Below are 19,249 nucleotides of genomic sequence, written 5' to 3' on the forward strand. Positions count from 1 at the left end.
ACAAGTCTGAACCTTTAAAATACTTAAAGGTAGCTAATATATTCCATGTCTCCATCATATCTTCTCTAAGCTAAGCCATCAAATCCCTTTAACTAAATTTCCATTACCACCTTCTTGCTCTTTGCCCTCTGTCTCATCTGAATAATTCTCCTGCTTCTCAGTGATCTTCCTGAACCCAAAAGTAACTATAGTTCTAAATGTAACCTAGAATAATATGTTAATTTTTTTAAACTTCCTTTTACATTATTGATACATATTGAATGTGCAGTTAACTAAAATCCCCAGAACTGTTTTATAAAAATTTATCTAACCATAACTTCCTTATTCTATACTTAAAATTTGTAACATTCATCCCTGTTATATTTCATATAGATATTTTTGTATATTTGGGTTTTTGTGATGCTGTTCTGGTTTCCTTTTAGACACCCTATCACTCCTTTTCACTTTCCTTTGTACAATCATTATTCTGTCATTTTCTCTATATTTGAGTGCATTCCAGGACACTATTTAGGGCCCTTTTAACTTCTCTCCTCACACATTCTCTTGATGATCTCATTTGTATATAGGCCCATTTATTTGTTTTTGTTCTGAAGACTAGCAAATCTATATCTCTCTCCAAGTGTCTCTCCCCAAGTTTTAGTCTCATATTACCAATTGCCTGCTGAATAATTATCTGGATATGCCGTCTTTCCAAAAAGGAAACTCATAATCACTTCCTTAACCTGTTCCTCTTCCAAATTTCCTTAAAAGTATCATCTTCCTAGAAGAATCCAAATGTTTTACTTCCTAGTGATGTAGACAGGTATATATGTGTATGTGCATGTACATATGTACGTGTACCATCTCTTTATTATATACCTACTAGGTTAAAGCAGAAGTTATATGTTGCTTCACTTGCTTCTCACAGAAAATTTAAATTATCTTTATGCATAAAACTTATCTGAAGATCTTAGGGAGTACATTGCATTGAAACTATGTAGACAGTGACCTGGAATAACATTCCATTTTCAACAATAGGGTGTACAACAAGCAGCCCCTCCTCAGCAGACAGGCCAGTATCTTCTTCCTCAGTCAGCAGCATCTGGTGTGCCTACAACTGCACAGCCCGTGACGCAGCCTCAGCTTCCACAGGTTCTGCCAATGCCTCAAGTATCAGTTGGGAAGCAGGTAACTCACTAAATTCTAATGTAACCAGCTATCTGCATGTAATGGGATCTTTGAAAAGCTAATAACAACTTTCCTCTTGATGTAATGCCAGCTAAAGTGTTTTTATCCCAAAATTAAGTGGAATTTGCTTCCTTTGTGCATCTTTCATATGGATCACAATATGCTGATAAACAAGAACAAAGGCAACTTAGAACTTTTAGAGCTGTCTGCCTAAAGCAAGTGGGGCAGCCTCTTGGTAAAGAAAGAAATAGGACAGGGGAATTTCTGTAAGATTATTTGACAATATCTTTATTGATTTGACATAAAATTTATTTCTTGTCGAATATTACATTTATTCAGTTTATTGGTGGCTGAAATATCTGGTGCTCTAGATTGTAAACTACTTGGATATTTTTTTATATAGAAGTTAATCTACTTCCTTCCTGATATTTCATTTCCAGGACTATAGTCTGCATACACTGCATTTGTCCTTGGCTTGTTTTGTTTTTGTTTTTGTTTTTTTCTAATTGCTTCCCTGCATGCCATCTTAAGGATCACACTGAAGAAGCTGAAATTTTGTTGCATGTTTTTTGTTTTTTTATTATTAATGTTTGCTATACTTTGTATATTGTATGTTGGCACAGTGATTTGTTACCAATTTGCTGATTCAACAATTACTGAAAAAAAAAGCACAAGGCACTCTCAGGGTTAGAATAAAGATCCTTAAAGTAATGTCAACAAAGTTAGTGGCTCTTCTCTAGAAACAAAAGAAGAGTTTTGATTTGGAACATATATGCAATTTTTAAAAATTATCAATCTGATTGTATTTACAAGTCAGTCATTGTCGTCAAACCTACTTTTGAAATAGTCCTAATTTTAGTGCCTAACAAGAAAATGATCTTTTTTTTTAAATCCTGAAAATATAACCATTTGGGACAATAGTCACTCTGCCATTTATTTTTCTAACAGTAATCCCCCTCCTGTTCTTTAGTGACATTAGTACAATGGTTTTTTTAAGTTACTTTCTTCTTTTGGCTAATAAGTAAATCTTGCTTTTGGCTACTTTGCTTCTTTTAAAAAAAAAAGTCTATCTATTTTTTCTTTACTTTCTCAGCTTCCTGTTTCCCAGCCAGTATCGACCATCCAAGGCGAATCTCAGATACCAGTTGCAGCACCTTCCCTTCCACAGCCCTCAGTTACCCCATCTCTCTCGGGTGCTCACTTCCTTTCTGTGGGCCAGCCACTTCCAGCATCCTTAATTCCTCAATTCTCAGTCTCTCAGATTCCCATGTCAACTCCTCATGTCTCTGTGGCTCAGACAGGTTTCTCATCCCTGCCAAACTCTATAGCATCTGGCATTAACCAGCCTCTGCTCACCATGGCCTCATCTGCTGCAGCAGCTGCTATCCCTGTGGGATCAACTATGGTCCCTAGTCAGCTTCCCACCCTTCTGCAGCCTGTGACTCAGCTGCCAAGTCAGGCTCACCCACAGCTCCTTCAGCCGGCAGTTCAGTCCATAGGAATACCAGCTAACCTTGGACAAGCTGCTGAGGCTTCACTTCCCACTGGAGATTCTCTATACCAGGTATTGTCCTAGAGTAAGCAAAAATCCAGGATCAGCTCTTCGAGAGCCTAGGCCTCACCCTTGAATTATAGTTTTACATGGAGATTCACCTAGGGAAAAAAAATGTTCACAAGTCCTTTAAAGAACTAAAAGCAGATGATAAAAGGGTTTGGTTGCAATAATCAAATGCCAGGGGGAAAAAAAATTAACTGATTTCAACTGTAAAAACAGAAGAGTTCAGCAGTACCAAACAACAATAACCATTTTCTGAACCACATTCTGGGAAAGAGAGAGGCAGTTTCTCTCAGTGTATCTTACTACAGCTATTTAAAAAAGCAAGGCAATAACTTCAGCATTCAACTTAAATTGTTCGGTTGTAAATAATGGATAAACTAGTATTTGGAATATGAGAATTCAGTAGCTTCTGGCTGTTTCAGAATCACGTTTTATAACTAGAGGAAATAGAACAGTTAACATGATAATAAGTTCAGCATTTGATCCTTTGTCTACTAGTCTATTAGCTAAAGCTGATTTGTGTTATTTTTTTCTTTGAAACAAAATATTGCCCAAGTATGGTTAGTTAATATATAATAGCATAATTCTGCCTTCAAAGCCCATTTCCAAAGTTGATGAGACACTTTGCAAGGATAGTAGAGAAGTAAATTATTTAACTTTTGAAAAGGCTAATCAAGTAATCATGACAATCTGCATGGTTTTTTCTTTGAGATCATTAAAAGAAGTACAAGTTTTGCTGTTCTGCAGGGAATCTGAAGAGCTATCCTTTCTCTTTCAAAAATCCATGTTTTTGTCCAGTCACCTATTATTAGTCTCAAAAATGGTCTTTGGATGTGATGAAAATAGAGCAAAGGATTGTGCTTTAACTCTTCCCTGCTATATGTGATTGTTTTATATCTGTTGCTGGTTTGCTTATTTGATGACTCAGCCTGCACTAACTCAGCTCCCTCATTTCTGTCGCAGGGCTTCCCACCTCGACTGCCACCTCAATACCCAGGAGACTCAAATATTATTCCCTCCTCCACCGTGGCTTCTGTTTGCGTCCCTTCTGCAGTTCTGTCCCCTCCCTTGCCCACAGAAGCATTGGCTCCACCAGGGTACCTTCCTACAGTTGTGCAGCCATATGTGGAGCCAAGTGTTTTAGTTCCTGTGGGTAGTCTAGGAGGACAGGTTCAAGTACCCCATTCAGCAGTCACCTTAGCACAGCAGGCCCCCTCTGCACCCTCCCAGCCAGCAGCTCTGGAGGTAAATGAAATCTCTGCATGTGTGTTTGGGAAGCATAATAAATCTGAGGGGATTAAAAATTAAAGGCCAGTGTAAATTTGGGTTCTCCTTTCTTGGAATTCATTTGGACACCATTACCAACTAACTCCTGAATGACTTTCTCTTACAGCAGAATGACATGCCATTGTGGGGGCCTTGTTGCCACTGGCTGTTCTGTTGGGAAGTGAGTGTGCCTCCAAGAGGCTTAGCCCTGTTAGCACTTCACTTCTGGCTAGTTCTGTAGATATTATTCTTGTCTTCTCACCAACTCTCTTGCCATTGGCAGTCCTGAGAGTATCTCATCCTGCTGTGCTCCCAGCAGCAGCCCCTTTGCCCTGCTGGGAGAGAGATCTGAATCATCCTTGCACTTTGCTCTGCCTGCCCTGTTGCACATTCTTCTGGTAAGATGCTGGCTGCATGGCAAGTTGTAGTGTCACACTGTCTAGTGGACATGATGGCTGATCTCACTGTGCAGTCTATATCAGAGACTGGCCAATAGAATCTTCCTTTGGAGTTGTAAGATAACTATCTAGTTGCTGAATGTCAAAGACTTTCCTAATGAGGTAGTGCTTGTAGGGATTGGTGGGGAGGAATAGAAGAATTCTTAAGGGAAGTTTTAATGGGTAATGAAAGAAAATAAAATTCTGACTTGTAGTGCTTTAAGCATTCTTTCTTTTCACAGACACAAGCAGTTTCCCAGTCTAGTCCTCCAGAACCTGTGCCATCAGCACAGTCACAGACCACTACATTAGTCTCCTCTATAGATAGGTAAGTAAGTAGTATACAACTAGAAATTCTCCTGTCTTGGAACTGTGGCTGAGAAAGGACTCAGTTCTCTAAAGCCATTTTTGATCTTAAAATTGTTAAGAGCTAAACAAGCAAGCTAAGTGTTCATTCTTTTTTTTTTTTTTTTTTTTTTTTTAGTGCACATTCAGATGTTGCTTCAGGTATGAGTGATGGGAATGAGAATGTTCCTTCATCTAGTGGGAGACATGAAGGGAGAACTACAAAACGCCATTACCGAAAGTCTGTAAGGAGTCGTTCCCGTCATGAGAAGACTGCTCGCCCCAAATTGAGAATTCTTAATGTAAGTATGGGCCTACCAGACTTCATCCTATGTGATAAGAATTTAGAACTAGCAGGGACTTTATGGATTATCTAAACCAATTTCTTCATATTATAGTTGAGGAAACTGAGGCCCAGAGTTATTAAATGTCTTTGTTCCAAAATCCTACTGTCTATTTAATAGCTGCCTCTTTTTTATAACAATAGTTTAACTATTTCCTCTCCTCTTTCTTGGTCTGTAGGCTGCCTTGAGGGATATTTCTGGGCAAGCTGAATAATCATACCACTGCAGAAGTTCTGTAGAATAAATTTATCCCTTTCATAGAGCTATATTTTCAGTATTATCAGTACAATTCCAGAGATAACCTTGTTAAACCTTGTTTCTTCTTTGGTTTCCCATCTTTTTAAAAAATATATAGTATTTTTATTTATATTTGTTTGCATACTTTTATTTTACAATCAACCAGTGAGATTATTTACATGAAAGACTGACATAAAAGTAAAAGTATTTATGAAAAGCTACAGGATGGATAAGAAATGTTTTGGATATAATAACTCTCAGAAAGGAATGGGCAGCAAGATGGCAATAGGTTGAATGCTAGAAGATAATTTCACTTTTATCTTTGTTAATTCAAATGAGGTATGATTATTCAGCTTGCTCAGAAATATCCCTCAGGGCAGCCTACAGACCACTTAACTAGTTGTGAGACCTTGGGCAAGTGACTTAACCCAAAACACCCTCATCTGTAATGTGAACTAGAGAAGCAAATGACAAACTCCTCCAGTATCTTTGCCAAGAAAACCCTAAATGGAGAGTCATGACATGATTCAAAAATGACTATACAAAAACTCTCATAAACCACCTGCTAAGACACAGAGAGTCAATCAGTCATCTCCATCAGTGGGAAAAAAGAAACCATACTGATGAAATTGTTGCTTTGAAGTATCAGAGTAAGAAAAGTTTTAAATCCTTTGTTCCAGATAACTTTTCCTTTGATCACCTTTCTAGAGAAAAGCACTTCTCTTTTTCTTAACAATGTGTACTGAAAAATAGCTCAAAAAAGATCTCATTTTAAAAGCAGTTAGTTGTTATTCATTCCTTCTAAACCATTCAGTGGAAGACAAATGAGTAGTTTGAGAACCAATATAGTTACATCATACTGGAGGTCATATTGCTGCTCACTTCACACACAAAAAAGGAACATAACACGTGTCTGCTCTTGCTTTGATGAATAGTGGCAGCATTATACTTCATCACTGAAATCAAATGGTAATCTATACTGTTTTCCCTCATCTTGCGCACTGTCAGAATAATATTTTGGCTTTGATCACATGTTATCCATTTCTTCAAGGTTGGAAATACAAATTATTGTGACCATTACTTTCTACTCTTTATTCTCACCAAATTAATAATTAAAATAATTCCCTGAAAGCATATCTCCTCTGCTAATTACTTAATAGCTGTGTTATTTTTAGGTAAAAATACCTTGATTTCTATAACCACACAATCTAGGAGTTACTTTTAAGGTGTCAAGTTCTGATAATGTACTATTTTGTTATCTCATAAGATGTTCTTGTTCTTTCAGGTGTCAAACAAAGGAGATAGAGTGGTGGAATGCCAGTTAGAGACTCACAACCGGAAAATGGTTACATTCAAATTTGATTTGGATGGTGACAATCCTGAGGAGATAGCATCGATTATGGTATGTTGACATTAGTTGATGTTTGGATTCTTACTTTGTTAGATAAAACCTAATACAGATTCTCTTGAGAGAAAAACCAAGTACCGGTGATCTTCTTCCTCAGATTTTTATTTCTGCTTCAGAATTTTTATCATTGAAAAAAGGCCTCCTTCCATTTTCATTATGTGTTTATTGTATTCTCCAGGACCTTTAATCTTTTTACATTGTCTTATGTGTGGTTAATTTAGAAATACTTTACCAATAAAATGGATTAAGTATATTAAGTTACTTGGAAGAGTACAATTTTTTTCCTTTCCTATAGAAAATTTGAAAGTTTTCTTTATTGTAACCTTGCAAACTGTTCCAGTAACTCAATCTTGGTAGTTAAGATTCTCACTTTTCTACCTAACCTAATTTCCTACTTACCATAAAGTTCTCTTCTTAGTGTAATGAATATATTGTTGGCTAAACTATCAGTTTTCTTAATCTGTTACCTGCCATTATACTATATTTGGACACTGTTGTGAAATTCCATGATACAATGATTTGACTAGATTAAAAAACAAATTTTAAAGGTATTAAAATTACAAATCTAAAACCTTTGATTCTAGAATAAACCTCAATCAAACTTTTAATTATTTATGTTGCCACCTTAGTAGAAATGTGTTTCAGCAGTGCTAGAACATGTGGAGAAGTCAAAGGTTTATTTGCATGTGACTATATTAATTTATTATCCCAAAGCAAGTACAAGCTGCTCATACCTTGATTTACTTTCCATGAAGCTGAAAGTCTGATTTTAATAGTATATGAGTTTTCTCCCTAAAGATTGGGATTGAAATTCATACCCCACTTTAGAACTTAGTGATGTTCCTCCTATTTTCTTAACCTCTTGATGAGTCTTCCTCTTACTTCTTCACACTTGTCATGAATTGAGGGTGATTATTTTCCAGAGATGGACAGTTCTTAAATCCAAGAATTCCAAATGAATGTTTTTAAAGAGGTTTGTTTGGTTAGATACACAAGAACATTGGCCCCATTTACCAAAAACATTCAGAAATTATTTCTTTTGTAGGTGAACAATGATTTTATTCTAGCAACAGAGAGAGACTCCTTTGTGGATCAGGTGCGAGAAATCATTGAAAAAGCTGATGAAATGCTCAGCGAGGATGTTAGTGTGGAACCAGAAGGCGATCAAGGATCAGAAAGCTTACAAACAAAGGATGATTATGGCTTTTCGGGATCCCAGGTACTGTCACTCTATGAGAGTTCTCAAAAGCCTAATTTTTTAGAATATTACAGATAAAAGTATTTGGTGTCTTTAAAAACTAATCTTGGGCAATCTGGAAACAGTCATATAAACCCAGGAATTAATATTTTTGTTTCATACTTTCAGGGATTATTACTTAATGTATTCTTAACTGGACACCCAGCAAAGCAGTCACTCTCCTCACCAAGCAACTTTTATAGATCCTTTTGTACCTTCTGAAACCTCCCATAGTTCTTTTCCTTTTCTAGCCCCTCAGAACTCTTACTTGAGAGGATTTGCCTCCTATTTCACTCAGAAAAATTAGGCCATTCGCAAAGAACTTCCTCTTTTCTCCTTCTCTGCTAAGATGCCTTCTACTTTCTTTCATCCCTGTCTCACATGAAGATAAGGTTCCTGCCAAAGCAAAGTTCCTCTGCATGTACAGAATGATCTCATTCTGTCCCGTCTTTACCAATAGATACCCACCCTCTTATCTTTTATAGTCTCTTCCTGTCTCCTGTCTGCTTCCCTACTACCTGCAAACATACCCATATCTCTCTCATCCTCAAAAATCCTCATGTGATCTAGCTATCCTTTCTAGTTATCTTGTATCTTTTCTTCTTTTTCTGGCTAAACTCCTTGAAAAGGCCATCTACAATTTGATGTCTCTACTTCCTTTCTGCTCACTTCCTTTTTAACTCTGCATTCTGGCTATTGACATCACTCCACCAAAATTGCTGTCACCAAAGTTACCAGTGAACTCTTAATTACCCAATCTAATGGCCTTTTCTGGTTTCTCATCCCTTTTAACTTCTGCAGCTTTTGGCACTGTCCATCATTCTCTTCTCCTGTATATTCTCTCTTCTCTCTAGTTTTCATGACATTGTTCTCTCCTGATTTCGCTGTTTAATTTGACTGTTCCTCAGTCTTTCTAGATCTTGATGTAGACCACATCTCTATGGATATTATATATATATATATATTTTCTATGGATATTCCTTAAGGATCTATCCTGGATCTCTTCTGCATCAACTTTCATGAATATAATTATCATGTCTTTTCAGATAATTTTCAGGTTTATTTGTTCAGCCCTAATTTCTGACCTTTAGAATTGTGTCTTCAACTGTCTGTTGAAGATCTCAAACTGGATTTCTCATGGAGTTCATTATCTTTTGCCCTAAACAGTGCTTTCTTTTTAACTTCCCTGTAGAAAGTACCTGATCTTGCCTGTCATTCAGGCTTACAGTCAAGGTATCATCCTAGATTCCATTCTTTCTCACTTGCTATATCCAGTCGATTTGTTAAAAGATCTTTTGTTCTATCTTGGTAATAACATGGTTAACAAATTCTCTTCTCTTTAACATTGCTACCACCCTGGGGCACACTTGAACTTTACAGTAGCCTATTGGTAGGTCTGTCTGCCTCTAGTCTTTCCCTACTCAGTCTATTTTCCTCAGCTATGTAATTGGTGTTCTTTTCTTTTCTTTTTTTTTTTAAGTATTATTTGGTAGATATTTCATTGCTCTGTCTTTTTTATTATTATTATTATAACTTTTTATTAACAAAATACATTCATGGGTAATTTTTCAACATTGATTCTTACAAAAACTTTTATTCCAACTTTTCCCCTCCTTCCCTTCACTCCCTCCCTTAGATGGCAGGTAATCCCATACATTTTAATATGTTAAAGTATATGTTAAATACAATATATGTATACATTTTTATACAGTTATCTTGTTGCACAAGAAAAATTGGGGATTTATAAATGAAAGAAGGTAAAAATAACCTGGGAAGAAAAACAAAAATGCAAGCAAACAATAACAAAAAAAGTAGAAATGCTATGTTGTTGTCCACACTCATTTCCCAGTGTTCTTTTGCTGGGTGAAGCTGATTCTGTTCATTACTGATCAATTGGAACTGATTTGGGTCCTCTCATTGTTGAAGAGAGCCACTTCCATCAGAATTAATCATTGTATAATCTTGCCATTGCCATATACAAAAAATACTGGTTCAGCTTATTTCATTTAAGCATCAGTTCATTTAAGTCTCTTCAAGTTTCTCTGAAATCCTTCTGCTGGTCATTTCTTACAGAACAATAATATTCTATAACATTCATATACCACAATTTATTCAGCCATTCTCTAACTGATGGACATCCACTCAGTTTCCAGTTTCTGGTCACTACAAAGAAGGCTGCCACAAACATTTTTGCACATGTGGGTCCCTTTCCTTTCTTTAAGAACTCTTTGGCATATAAGCCCAGTAGTAACACTGCTGGATCAAAGGGTATGCACAGTTTGATAACTTTGTGAGTATAGGTCCAAATTGCTCTCCAGAATAGCTGGATGTATTCACAACTCCAGCAACAATGCATCAATGTCCCAGTTTTCCCACATCTCCTGCAGCATTTGTCATATCTTTTCCTGTCATCTTAGCTAATCTGACAGGTGTGTAGTGGTATCTCAGAGTTGTCTTAATTTGCATTTCTTTGATCAATAATGATTTGGAACACCTTTTCATGAGTAGAAATAGTTTCAATTTCATCATCCGTAAATTGTTCATATCCTTTGACCACTTATCAATTGGAGAAGTAATTGGTGTTCTTAAAGCACAGATCTGAATGTGTTTATCTTGTGTTTCTCTCTCTCTCTCTCTCTCTCTCTCTCTCTCTCTCTCTCTCTCTCTCTCTCTCTCTCTCTCTTTCAGTGCCATCGGTCTCTTGGATGTTTCCTCATCTCTTAAGCTCTAGCTTTGCCATCGGTCTCTTGGATGTTCCTCATCTCTTAAGCTCTAGCTTTCCTGACTTCCTTGGGGTTCAACTACACTCCCATCTTTAAGAAACCTTTTTGAATCTGTTTTATTGCTAGTGACTTTATTATCTCCATTTTATTCTTGTTTGTATACAATTGTTTATGTGTTGTCTCCCCATTAAGATGTAATTTTTTCTGAGAGCAAGGACTATCCTTTTTTTTTTTTTCCTATCCCCAAATTTAGCACAGTGTTTGTCACATAATAGAGCCTTAATAATTGAGAGGCTAGTTGACTGACATTTACAGTTTTCTGAATCAAATGCCCAGAGATATTCAACTAAAACCCTTAATTGGGTTTAGTGAACACAGTCATTACGTTGTACTTAGGAACTATAGTGCATAAGTGACTGGAGTTTTGTTTATTGTAGAAATTGGAGGGAGAGTTCAAGCAACCAAATCCTGCATCTTCTATGCCTCAGAGGGCAGGTAAGCTTCCTTTCAACTTTCCACATAGTCTTGTTTTAAGCATTTGACTTTTCAGAAAACAAATAGCAGTCAGCTAACTAGATGCTCTCTCACTGCTTTAATAAGGGAACTTATGAGTTGTTTTTGTGTGAGGACTGAAGCCAGATGAAGCATAATGTATAATTTCTTTTCTTATTTAGGTGTTCCCTCTAGTTCCTTAACTCAAGTTGTACATTCAGCTGGACGGAGGTTCATAGTGAGTCCTGTACCAGAGAGTCGGTTACGAGAGTCAGTATTTTTCACTGCTACATCCAGTGAAATATCAGACACAAGTGAGTTTTTCTCAAACAACTTCTTTCTTTTTGGAATCTGGCCCAAATTCAGTTTATGGAAAGCTCAAAGTAAAAAAATAGTAGATAAACATGAGGCAGAATTAAAATTGGGAGATTAATGAATACCTAGTAAGTGTAGGAAGCTGCAACAGAATTAAAAAAAAAAAAGTAAGTTGGGTAATCAAAGTACATATAGTGAATTGTGAATATAGCTCTTCCAAATGCCTATATATGTTTGTAATCTGAATTCCTCCATCCTTATGTAAGGATTAGGTATCCAGCCAAATGACTATATTCTGACTAAATCTCTACTATTTTGAGATATGTCCCCTTAGTAGAATGTTAAACATTCATGTTGGTGAGCTTAATAGAGTTTGGGGCCATGTTATATTCCTAACTTAAAAAAAAAAAATTAACTAATTTCACTTTTTTGTGTTTGTTTTATTTTGTTTTGTCTTTCTTTGCAGCTGCTGTTGCTCCATCCCATGGCCCTGTAATGAATCTGTCTCATTCTGCTTCATCCGTTAGTTTGCAACAGGCATTCTCTGAACTCAGACATGCTCAAATGTCAGAAGGGCCCAGTACAGCTCCCCCAAACTTCAGCCATGCAGGACCAACCTTTCCAACTGTACCTGCCACCATGACTAGCATGGCTGTAGTCTTCCCTCCTACGGCAACAGCTGTGCCTTCAGTATCTGTCCCTGCTACAAGTAGCCCTTTTAATAGTGTTTCTGCACCAGTCATTCAATCTGTGGTCACTATGCCTACTGAAAAGGTAATTGCCGGAGTTGCCTCCAGTGCAGGTGTATTAACTTCAAGTTCTTTTCCTGTACCACAGGTGTCTGGACCACCATTAATTACCAGTGTGGTTTCCAGCATTACTATTCCTGCAGCCGTGTCATTGTCTACTACAAGTGAATCAGTTCAGGCCCCACCAGTTGGGGGAGTTATGTCTAGTGCTGGCACTTTTCCTCCTGCAGCGGCATCGGTAGCTTCAGTTCCTGGAATAGGCAGTACTGTTCCTCCAGGTGCTATCACCCCAGCTATGACTTCTCAGCCCGCCCCAATTGCAGCAAATATAGCTGGGGCAGCCACCCTGACTTCCACATCTGCTACCACTCCATTCCCAAGCATGGCTTCACAGCCACCTCTTCAACTTAGTAGCAGCAGCTCTGCCCCCAGTGTAGCAGAAACAGTGGTGGTCAGTGCACTCCATCCCAAACACGATGGCACGCATTTACCAGACAAGTCACCCCTTAGCAGTGCAGCGGGGCTCTCCTTGCCCCTCTCGGTAGCTCCATCTTCCTCTGGAGCTGGGATCTCTGATTCAGCTAGTCAGCCCAGTGCGCTGCATCCTTTACAGGTCCCATCTGCTGTGGTTTCTCCTCCTGTCCTTTCACAGGCAGCAGGGACCGTCTCCACCCCGGTGTTGCCTCAGGTACCTTTACCTGGTATCCCGCCCCTAGCACAGCCTGTTACCAATGTGCCTGCTGTACAGCAGACACTGATCCATAGTCAACCTCAACCAGCTTCACTTCCCAACCAGCCCCACACCCATTGCCCTGAAATAGATACTGATACACAACCCAAAGCCCCTGGTATTGATGATATAAAGACTCTGGAAGAAAAACTGAGGTCTCTCTTCAGTGAACACAGTTCTGTTGGAGCCCAGCATGCCCCTGTCTCCCTGGAGACATCATTGGTAGTGGAGACCACAGTCATGCCAGGCGTCCCAACCACCGCTGTGGCACCAAGCAAGCTTATGACTTCCACCACGAGCACTTGCTTACCACCGAGCAGTTTGCCTCTAGGAACAACTACTGGTTTGTCAGCTGTTACACCAGTGGTCACACCCGGGCAGGCTGCCACCCCAGTCAGCTATGTTCCAGCCCCCACCAGCACTGCAGTAGGGGTGAAACCTGGAACCCCTCCCTCAAAGCCACCTATCGCCAGGGTACCGGTAAGGTTCTTAGGGATTCGTTTTACAGACTTCTTTTATTGCACTGGAATGATATATTTTTTCTTAAGTGAGTTAAAACTTTTTTACCCTAGGCCCCAACAAAATAGAAATGTATCTTTGAAAACAAATTCAGAACTAATATAGAAGCTGACTCACTTTATTTGTTTGAACTCAGTTTATATATTTGTATTTCATTAAAAGTGTTTATGTATGTAGGTACATATATTTCATTAGTTTGTAGTTCATTAACTTCTAGGAATTGTGTTTTGTAAGTTATACCAATATTAATGTTAGATACCACACAAACATTTGTCCCATTTGATTCAGATAAAAATAACATTCTCAAAAGAGAATTCTTCTCTCAGCTACAATTTCAAGAAAAGGCAAATCACTAGTCCATGAAGTTAGCTGTTAAAGGAGCACTTTTTTTCCCCCAGTGCTACAAAAATCAAGATTTAAGATTTAGAGTTTTAATGTAATTGAGTGTTGGTGACCAAATCAACAAGAGTTAGTCTTTACTAAATTACAAAATCTGGCTAGATGTCTTCTAACTAAATTGCATGTTCTCATCTTTTTAGTCTAATCACAAAATTTTTGCAAAAATGACAGGCAGGCAGAGCCTTGACACCTACAGATAGTATCTTGCTCCTTGTAGAAAAGCACTTAGCTTCTCATTGTCATATTAGGTCTTTCAGTGTTTTAAAAGCAACTAGAGAGAGTTTACCTGTCTTAACAAAACTTGACAGTGTTAAACTTCAAGATAGGTGGCCCAAGATCAGCTCAGTAGAGTTGGCCCCTAATCTCAGCACTCCTGAATTAGATGCTGGTCATTTGTCTTCTTCCATAAGAGAAAACCTACTTGTATGTATTATCACTTTTTGGATTTTTCACAACTGTCCTGCAAAGCAATCAAAAGCTCTGCCTGCCTTTGTTCATAACTAGAGCTAATGCCATGAAGTAATATACCAGTTCTATATTAACTATGTTATTCTCCAGTAAATCTTTCCTCTGCTGAATAATTCACAGTAAATTGCAATTTCTGGAAAGTCTCAGGCTTTTTGTTTGTTTTTTGTTTTGTTTGTTTCTGTAACTTTCTGTAACTCATTGAAATTAGGTGTTATCCTTTAATACGCAATAGTTTTATTTTTCTCTGAGCCTTCTTCTGTTCATGTCTGGTACACTAAAATTTCCCTTCATCGTCTGTAGGTGCTGCCAGTAGGTACTGAACTTCAATCTGGTACCCCACCCAGTGAGCAGCTGCCACCTTTTCCAGGACCTTCCCTAACACAGGTGCTCCATAACTTGGCAGAATTCTTTTGGTGTTTTCTTGCTCTGTCTTTCAGAATGCATGGTGAAATTCTTCATTGCATGATATTAGCTTCTCTGTTTTTCTTTCTGTCTTGACTGAGTAACCGCTCTCTATTACAGGGTTTTCGAATAGGACTTGAGCCTAGAAATCCAGATCCTAGATATACAAATAAATCTTCTTTGGGGGGGTATTAGTATTAGAAACCCTAATTAGGAAGATGACTCTTGAGATAGTTATTTAATTGAAGTTTTGAGTCTGTTCTGAAAAACTGTTTTTCAGAGTCAACATATTATTTCCCTCCAAAACTATATAGTTAAGGATATTCATTCTTAGAGCACTTTTCTAAACTTTCAAAACCTAATTGTTTTAAATTCTGTAGTGGTCATTCTCTAGAACAGGGGTCAGCAAACTTAAAGGCCAAATTCAGTCCTCCTCCTGTTCTTATCTAGCTCAAGAGCTTTTTTATATACAATAAACCTTTATTTTAAAATGTAGAAACCATTCCTAGCTTCCAGGTAGTAGTTTGCTGACCTGCTTCAGGAAAGCAATGCTGCAAAAGTTTAAGACTGGCATGTTAGAAAGAACCTGATATTATTAAAAAGTGACTTAAATTCTAAAATATATTTGCAATATATTTGGCCAAGGTAAGAAATCAGATAGCAACCACCATCTTCTGACAACATTAAGGTGGAGGAATTGCCATAGCCTTGGTGATGGATCAAATGTTCCAGAAGACTTCAGGGTCACAACTTGGACTAAGGAACCTGAAAGCAAAAGACCAGCTGACCAATACATAGTCTTTGTACAACCTGCTCATGAGCCTTAGCCTTTGACAGTTTGAGGTGATGGAAAAAATATATTGTTGCATATATCCAGTAGGTCATATAGAAACTTCCATTTTGATATTACCATCCTATGGTTCAAAGGAAGTAATTAAGCAAAATTATATGTATTCTTCCAGTTGGGTATGACTTTAAAAAAACATCCACTTCATCTTTGGCACTGTTTATGAATAAGCAAGTTCATAAATATTTAAATTTATTAGTATTTTACCTCTATGAGGATCACATGTTTTATTTGAAATATCAATTATATGTCATTGAAAATCTTTTGAATTTAATAATCATGTTGCTCTAATTATAATTTTATGAGTGTACTTGAAAAATGCTGAACTATAAAAGAAGAGCAAATATACAATTTCTAGCCATCATCAAATTTAATAAAAATGTATTCCAAGTCTTGTAAATGACTTTGGAACTCCAAGTATACTTGCTAAATGAAGGTAAAGGAGGAATAATTAGAAACGAGAGCTGGGAATTCTTGAAGGGAGAAGAATAAAATAAGGCAGAAAGCTAAAAGTAGTTAAAAACAGGGCTATGATAAGGGATAGGGTAGGTAAGGAACTTTGAAGGAATTTGAAAGTGTAGAACAAGAATGGGAGAATTTAGAGTGAGAAGAAAAAAATGGTGAGAAAAGACAAGTATAAAAGATTTTTCCTTTATTCCTCCTTTTGATGATAAGGTTGGACAAGAATTGAGACTCTTACTATCAGTATCTGAAAGGTGCTAGACCTGAGCAACAAGATAAAAAAAAATAGTGGGAGTCCCAAGTAGGAGAGGTTTCTGTCATCCAAGGAAAAAGGAGGGAAATTCTCAAGGAGTTTTTTCAACTTATCCATTCATTCATAAGTTTGGCATTTATAATTTGGATACTACCTGATCTATGATGCATTTCTGGTTTCAATTGTACTGAATTATTATATTTAAGACTTAGTATTTTGGAAACAAGTCCTCTGTGTTGATAGTGGTAATAAATAGCTCACATTTGTATAGGGTTTTTCCCTAACAGGATTGTTGTGAGTTAAATATCATAAGTGTTATTTCACCTAATAGGCTTCTGTAGCTTAGAGTTTGTGACATAGCTCATAAAGGTAAAAAGTTTTGAAGCCATGTTTCATGTTTGCAAATATATAGCTTTCCTGTAAAAACTGTCCTTCATTTTCTCACAGAAAAGGGAAATAAAGAAATTGAAAGCCAAGTTGGCAAATAAAGCTTCTCGTTTGTGGGGAGGTAGTTGTTTCCACCTTGAGTCCTTGAAAATGATCTTCTAAATAATGTGCTATTTATATTCAACTTTAGGAAATTGGTAAGAAGTGGCCTGCATAGACATATAATATTCTCAGGCATGATAATTTGTGGGTTTTTTTTTTTTTTTCTCTTAAACTCTACTTTTATTGTTGCAACAGAAGGGGAAGTGATACTGGCAAATGACAGCATTTTTTAAGTACTAAAAAGTTACTTTTCAAAAATGCTATGTAACTGACAATACATTCTCCCTGTAGTTAGTTTTATAAACTGAAGAAAAAAGTAAATGGAAATAAGAGGTGGTAAAAATAAGTTTAACTATAGTTCTGTGTATATTTCATAAAACTTCCTAGCCAGAGAGAGGAAGAATATGAAACTCATCTTCTGAGTGCAAAAGAAAGTAGATCAGAAAAGGCCATTCATATGATCTAATTTGTTTTAGTCTTAAAAAGGTGATAGAAACTTTAATTTGGAAACAGCCTTACATTATGATCAATTTTTTAAAAATTTTCATTTCAGTGAAAATTAATGTTGCATCTCCCTTCAAAAACCTGTTTTTTAAAAGTCTAGATTGTAAAGTCATTATGTTGGTTTTACAAAGTAAATACACCCATATAAATTGGCTGTTGATTTACTAATATGCCTAAGATATTCTTATTAGTGGGTATTTTTGCTTCAGTCTCAGCAACCTCTAGAAGATCTTGATGCTCAGTTAAGAAGAGCCCTTAGTCCAGAGACTGTCCCAGTCACATCTTCAGTTGCTGTAAGTTGAAAGAGCTCGGAAATAGCCTGTCCCCTTCCCTTCCAGGATACCATGCTCCCAGAAAGTGTAATTCAAGCAGGTAGACATGGTCTTTAAGAAGATATTAGCAGAGTATAGCTATATGTGTGATGTATGGTCATGATATGACACATTGTACTGTTTATTCAGCTAAACTGTGTTTTCACTAGCTAGCTCCAAAAGAAAAGCTCACCCATCCAATTTTCTTTGTTACTTGAATGTCAGAAGAGTTGTGGTTTAATTTTAATTTAAAAGGTTAAAAGTAAAAAGTAAAGTTTTTTTTTACTAAAGTAAAAAGCTTACCTTTGAATTTCTGAGGTACTTTCTGCAATGAACTAAGCAGAGTGTATCATAAAAGAGCTTTAAAAGCTTTTTACTTCTCCTAGAAGTTATATTTAGATAATTAAATAGGAAAGACATATTAGTCTTCTAGGTTGATTTAATGACAAGAGCAGGTTTTCTATTACATTTGGATCCTCTTATCATTCACAGATAGCCTTCCTGCAAAAGTGAACAAAGAAAATGTAGTTACTAAACTGACTCTACTAGAAGTTTTTGTTTAGAAAACATCTTGTCATCTCTAATGACAAAACCTGGCTATTCCTCGTGTTCCTAATATATCTTCTACATTGGGATAAAAGTTGGACTATATTTCAAAATATTTGGTTTCAGCAGACTTTGCAAAAAACAGTAAAAAAAAAAATCTGAAGTTTTGTTTTTTTTTTTTTTTTTTTTTTCCCTTTTTCCTTTAAATTTTGTCTTGCAGCCCACATCTGTTGCTGGAGCAGTGCCAGTGGCAATGCCAACTCAGAAAGGTAGAGTATGATACCTTGGGCCTAGCACAATTGTAAACAGGGTTCTGTTTAGGTCCTTGAGCCTCTATTGAGTCTGGGAGCAAATTAGTAATACATCCTAAAAAAAGCTCGTGCAGTTGGAAATTGGGGTTAACACAACAGAGTAATGTTAATAACTGTCTCCAGCAAAATGATCACTGTGCTTGGTCTCCCAAAGAGCCCCAAATTCTTTTAATTCAACCAACAAGTCTGTTCTATATTTCAGATGCTACTGTGTTGTTTACATAAATAGACCACTTTTCCCAAAACTGGACTTTTATCTTCTCCAAGTACAAAAAGATTTAAGGAGATGAACTTAAAAATTAACTTAGTCCAGAAGAAAATTCTTGTTTCATGCATCTTGTATCTAACTACTTTTTGAGCACTTAACTTTAAAAATTCAGCAGTGCAAAAATAATAATAATAAAATTAAATTAAATGATTTCGAGTCATCCTCCTAGACATTATTAAAAAGAGGGAAAAAATTATTCAAACTACTTTGTCATCTTCATTTCTTTATATTTCAGCAGCTCCAAGCATAGAGGATAATGCCATGATGACCAACTCAGAGGCCAGTGTTCTTAAAATGGGCCGGTTTCAGGTAAGACATTGACTTTTTAGAAACTTATTCTTTTTTTTTTTCCCCCACAGGTCATATAAATAATATAATCGCTTGTTATAAACTTTAATAAACTGATATGAAAGCTTCATTGGCATAATCTTTTAAGAATCCAGAATTAGCTCTGTGTCAATG

General features: G+C 36.8%; 1 protein-coding gene across 12 annotated transcripts in view; it reads left to right on the forward strand.

The window, feature by feature from the left end:
* Positions 1-19,249, forward strand: part of WNK1 (WNK lysine deficient protein kinase 1) — a 140,690-nt gene that overhangs the window by 106,524 nt on the left and 14,917 nt on the right. For 3 of the 12 annotated variants that reach the window (XM_074269349.1, XM_074269337.1, XM_074269348.1), the window contains 14 exons: positions 1,018-1,167; positions 2,261-2,731; positions 3,689-3,970; positions 4,671-4,756; positions 4,913-5,075; positions 6,640-6,756; positions 7,808-7,981; positions 11,160-11,217; positions 11,397-11,528; positions 11,996-13,488; positions 14,695-14,778; positions 17,561-17,644; positions 18,429-18,477; positions 19,023-19,096. In XM_074269349.1, the coding sequence (XP_074125450.1) occupies positions 1,018-1,167; positions 2,261-2,731; positions 3,689-3,970; positions 4,671-4,756; positions 4,913-5,075; positions 6,640-6,756; positions 7,808-7,981; positions 11,160-11,217; positions 11,397-11,528; positions 11,996-13,488; positions 14,695-14,778; positions 17,561-17,644; positions 18,429-18,477; positions 19,023-19,096 (3,417 nt within the window). The remainder of the gene's footprint in view (positions 1-1,017; positions 1,168-2,260; positions 2,732-3,688; positions 3,971-4,670; positions 4,757-4,912; positions 5,076-6,639; positions 6,757-7,807; positions 7,982-11,159; positions 11,218-11,396; positions 11,529-11,995; positions 13,489-14,694; positions 14,779-17,560; positions 17,645-18,428; positions 18,478-19,022; positions 19,097-19,249) is intronic. The other 9 variants (XM_074269338.1, XM_074269339.1, XM_074269342.1 and 6 more) reach the window with 9 other exon arrangements.

The sequence above is a fragment of the Sminthopsis crassicaudata genome, chromosome 5 (assembly GCF_048593235.1).
Source record: "Sminthopsis crassicaudata isolate SCR6 chromosome 5, ASM4859323v1, whole genome shotgun sequence".
Lineage (NCBI taxonomy): Eukaryota > Metazoa > Chordata > Mammalia > Dasyuromorphia > Dasyuridae > Sminthopsis > Sminthopsis crassicaudata.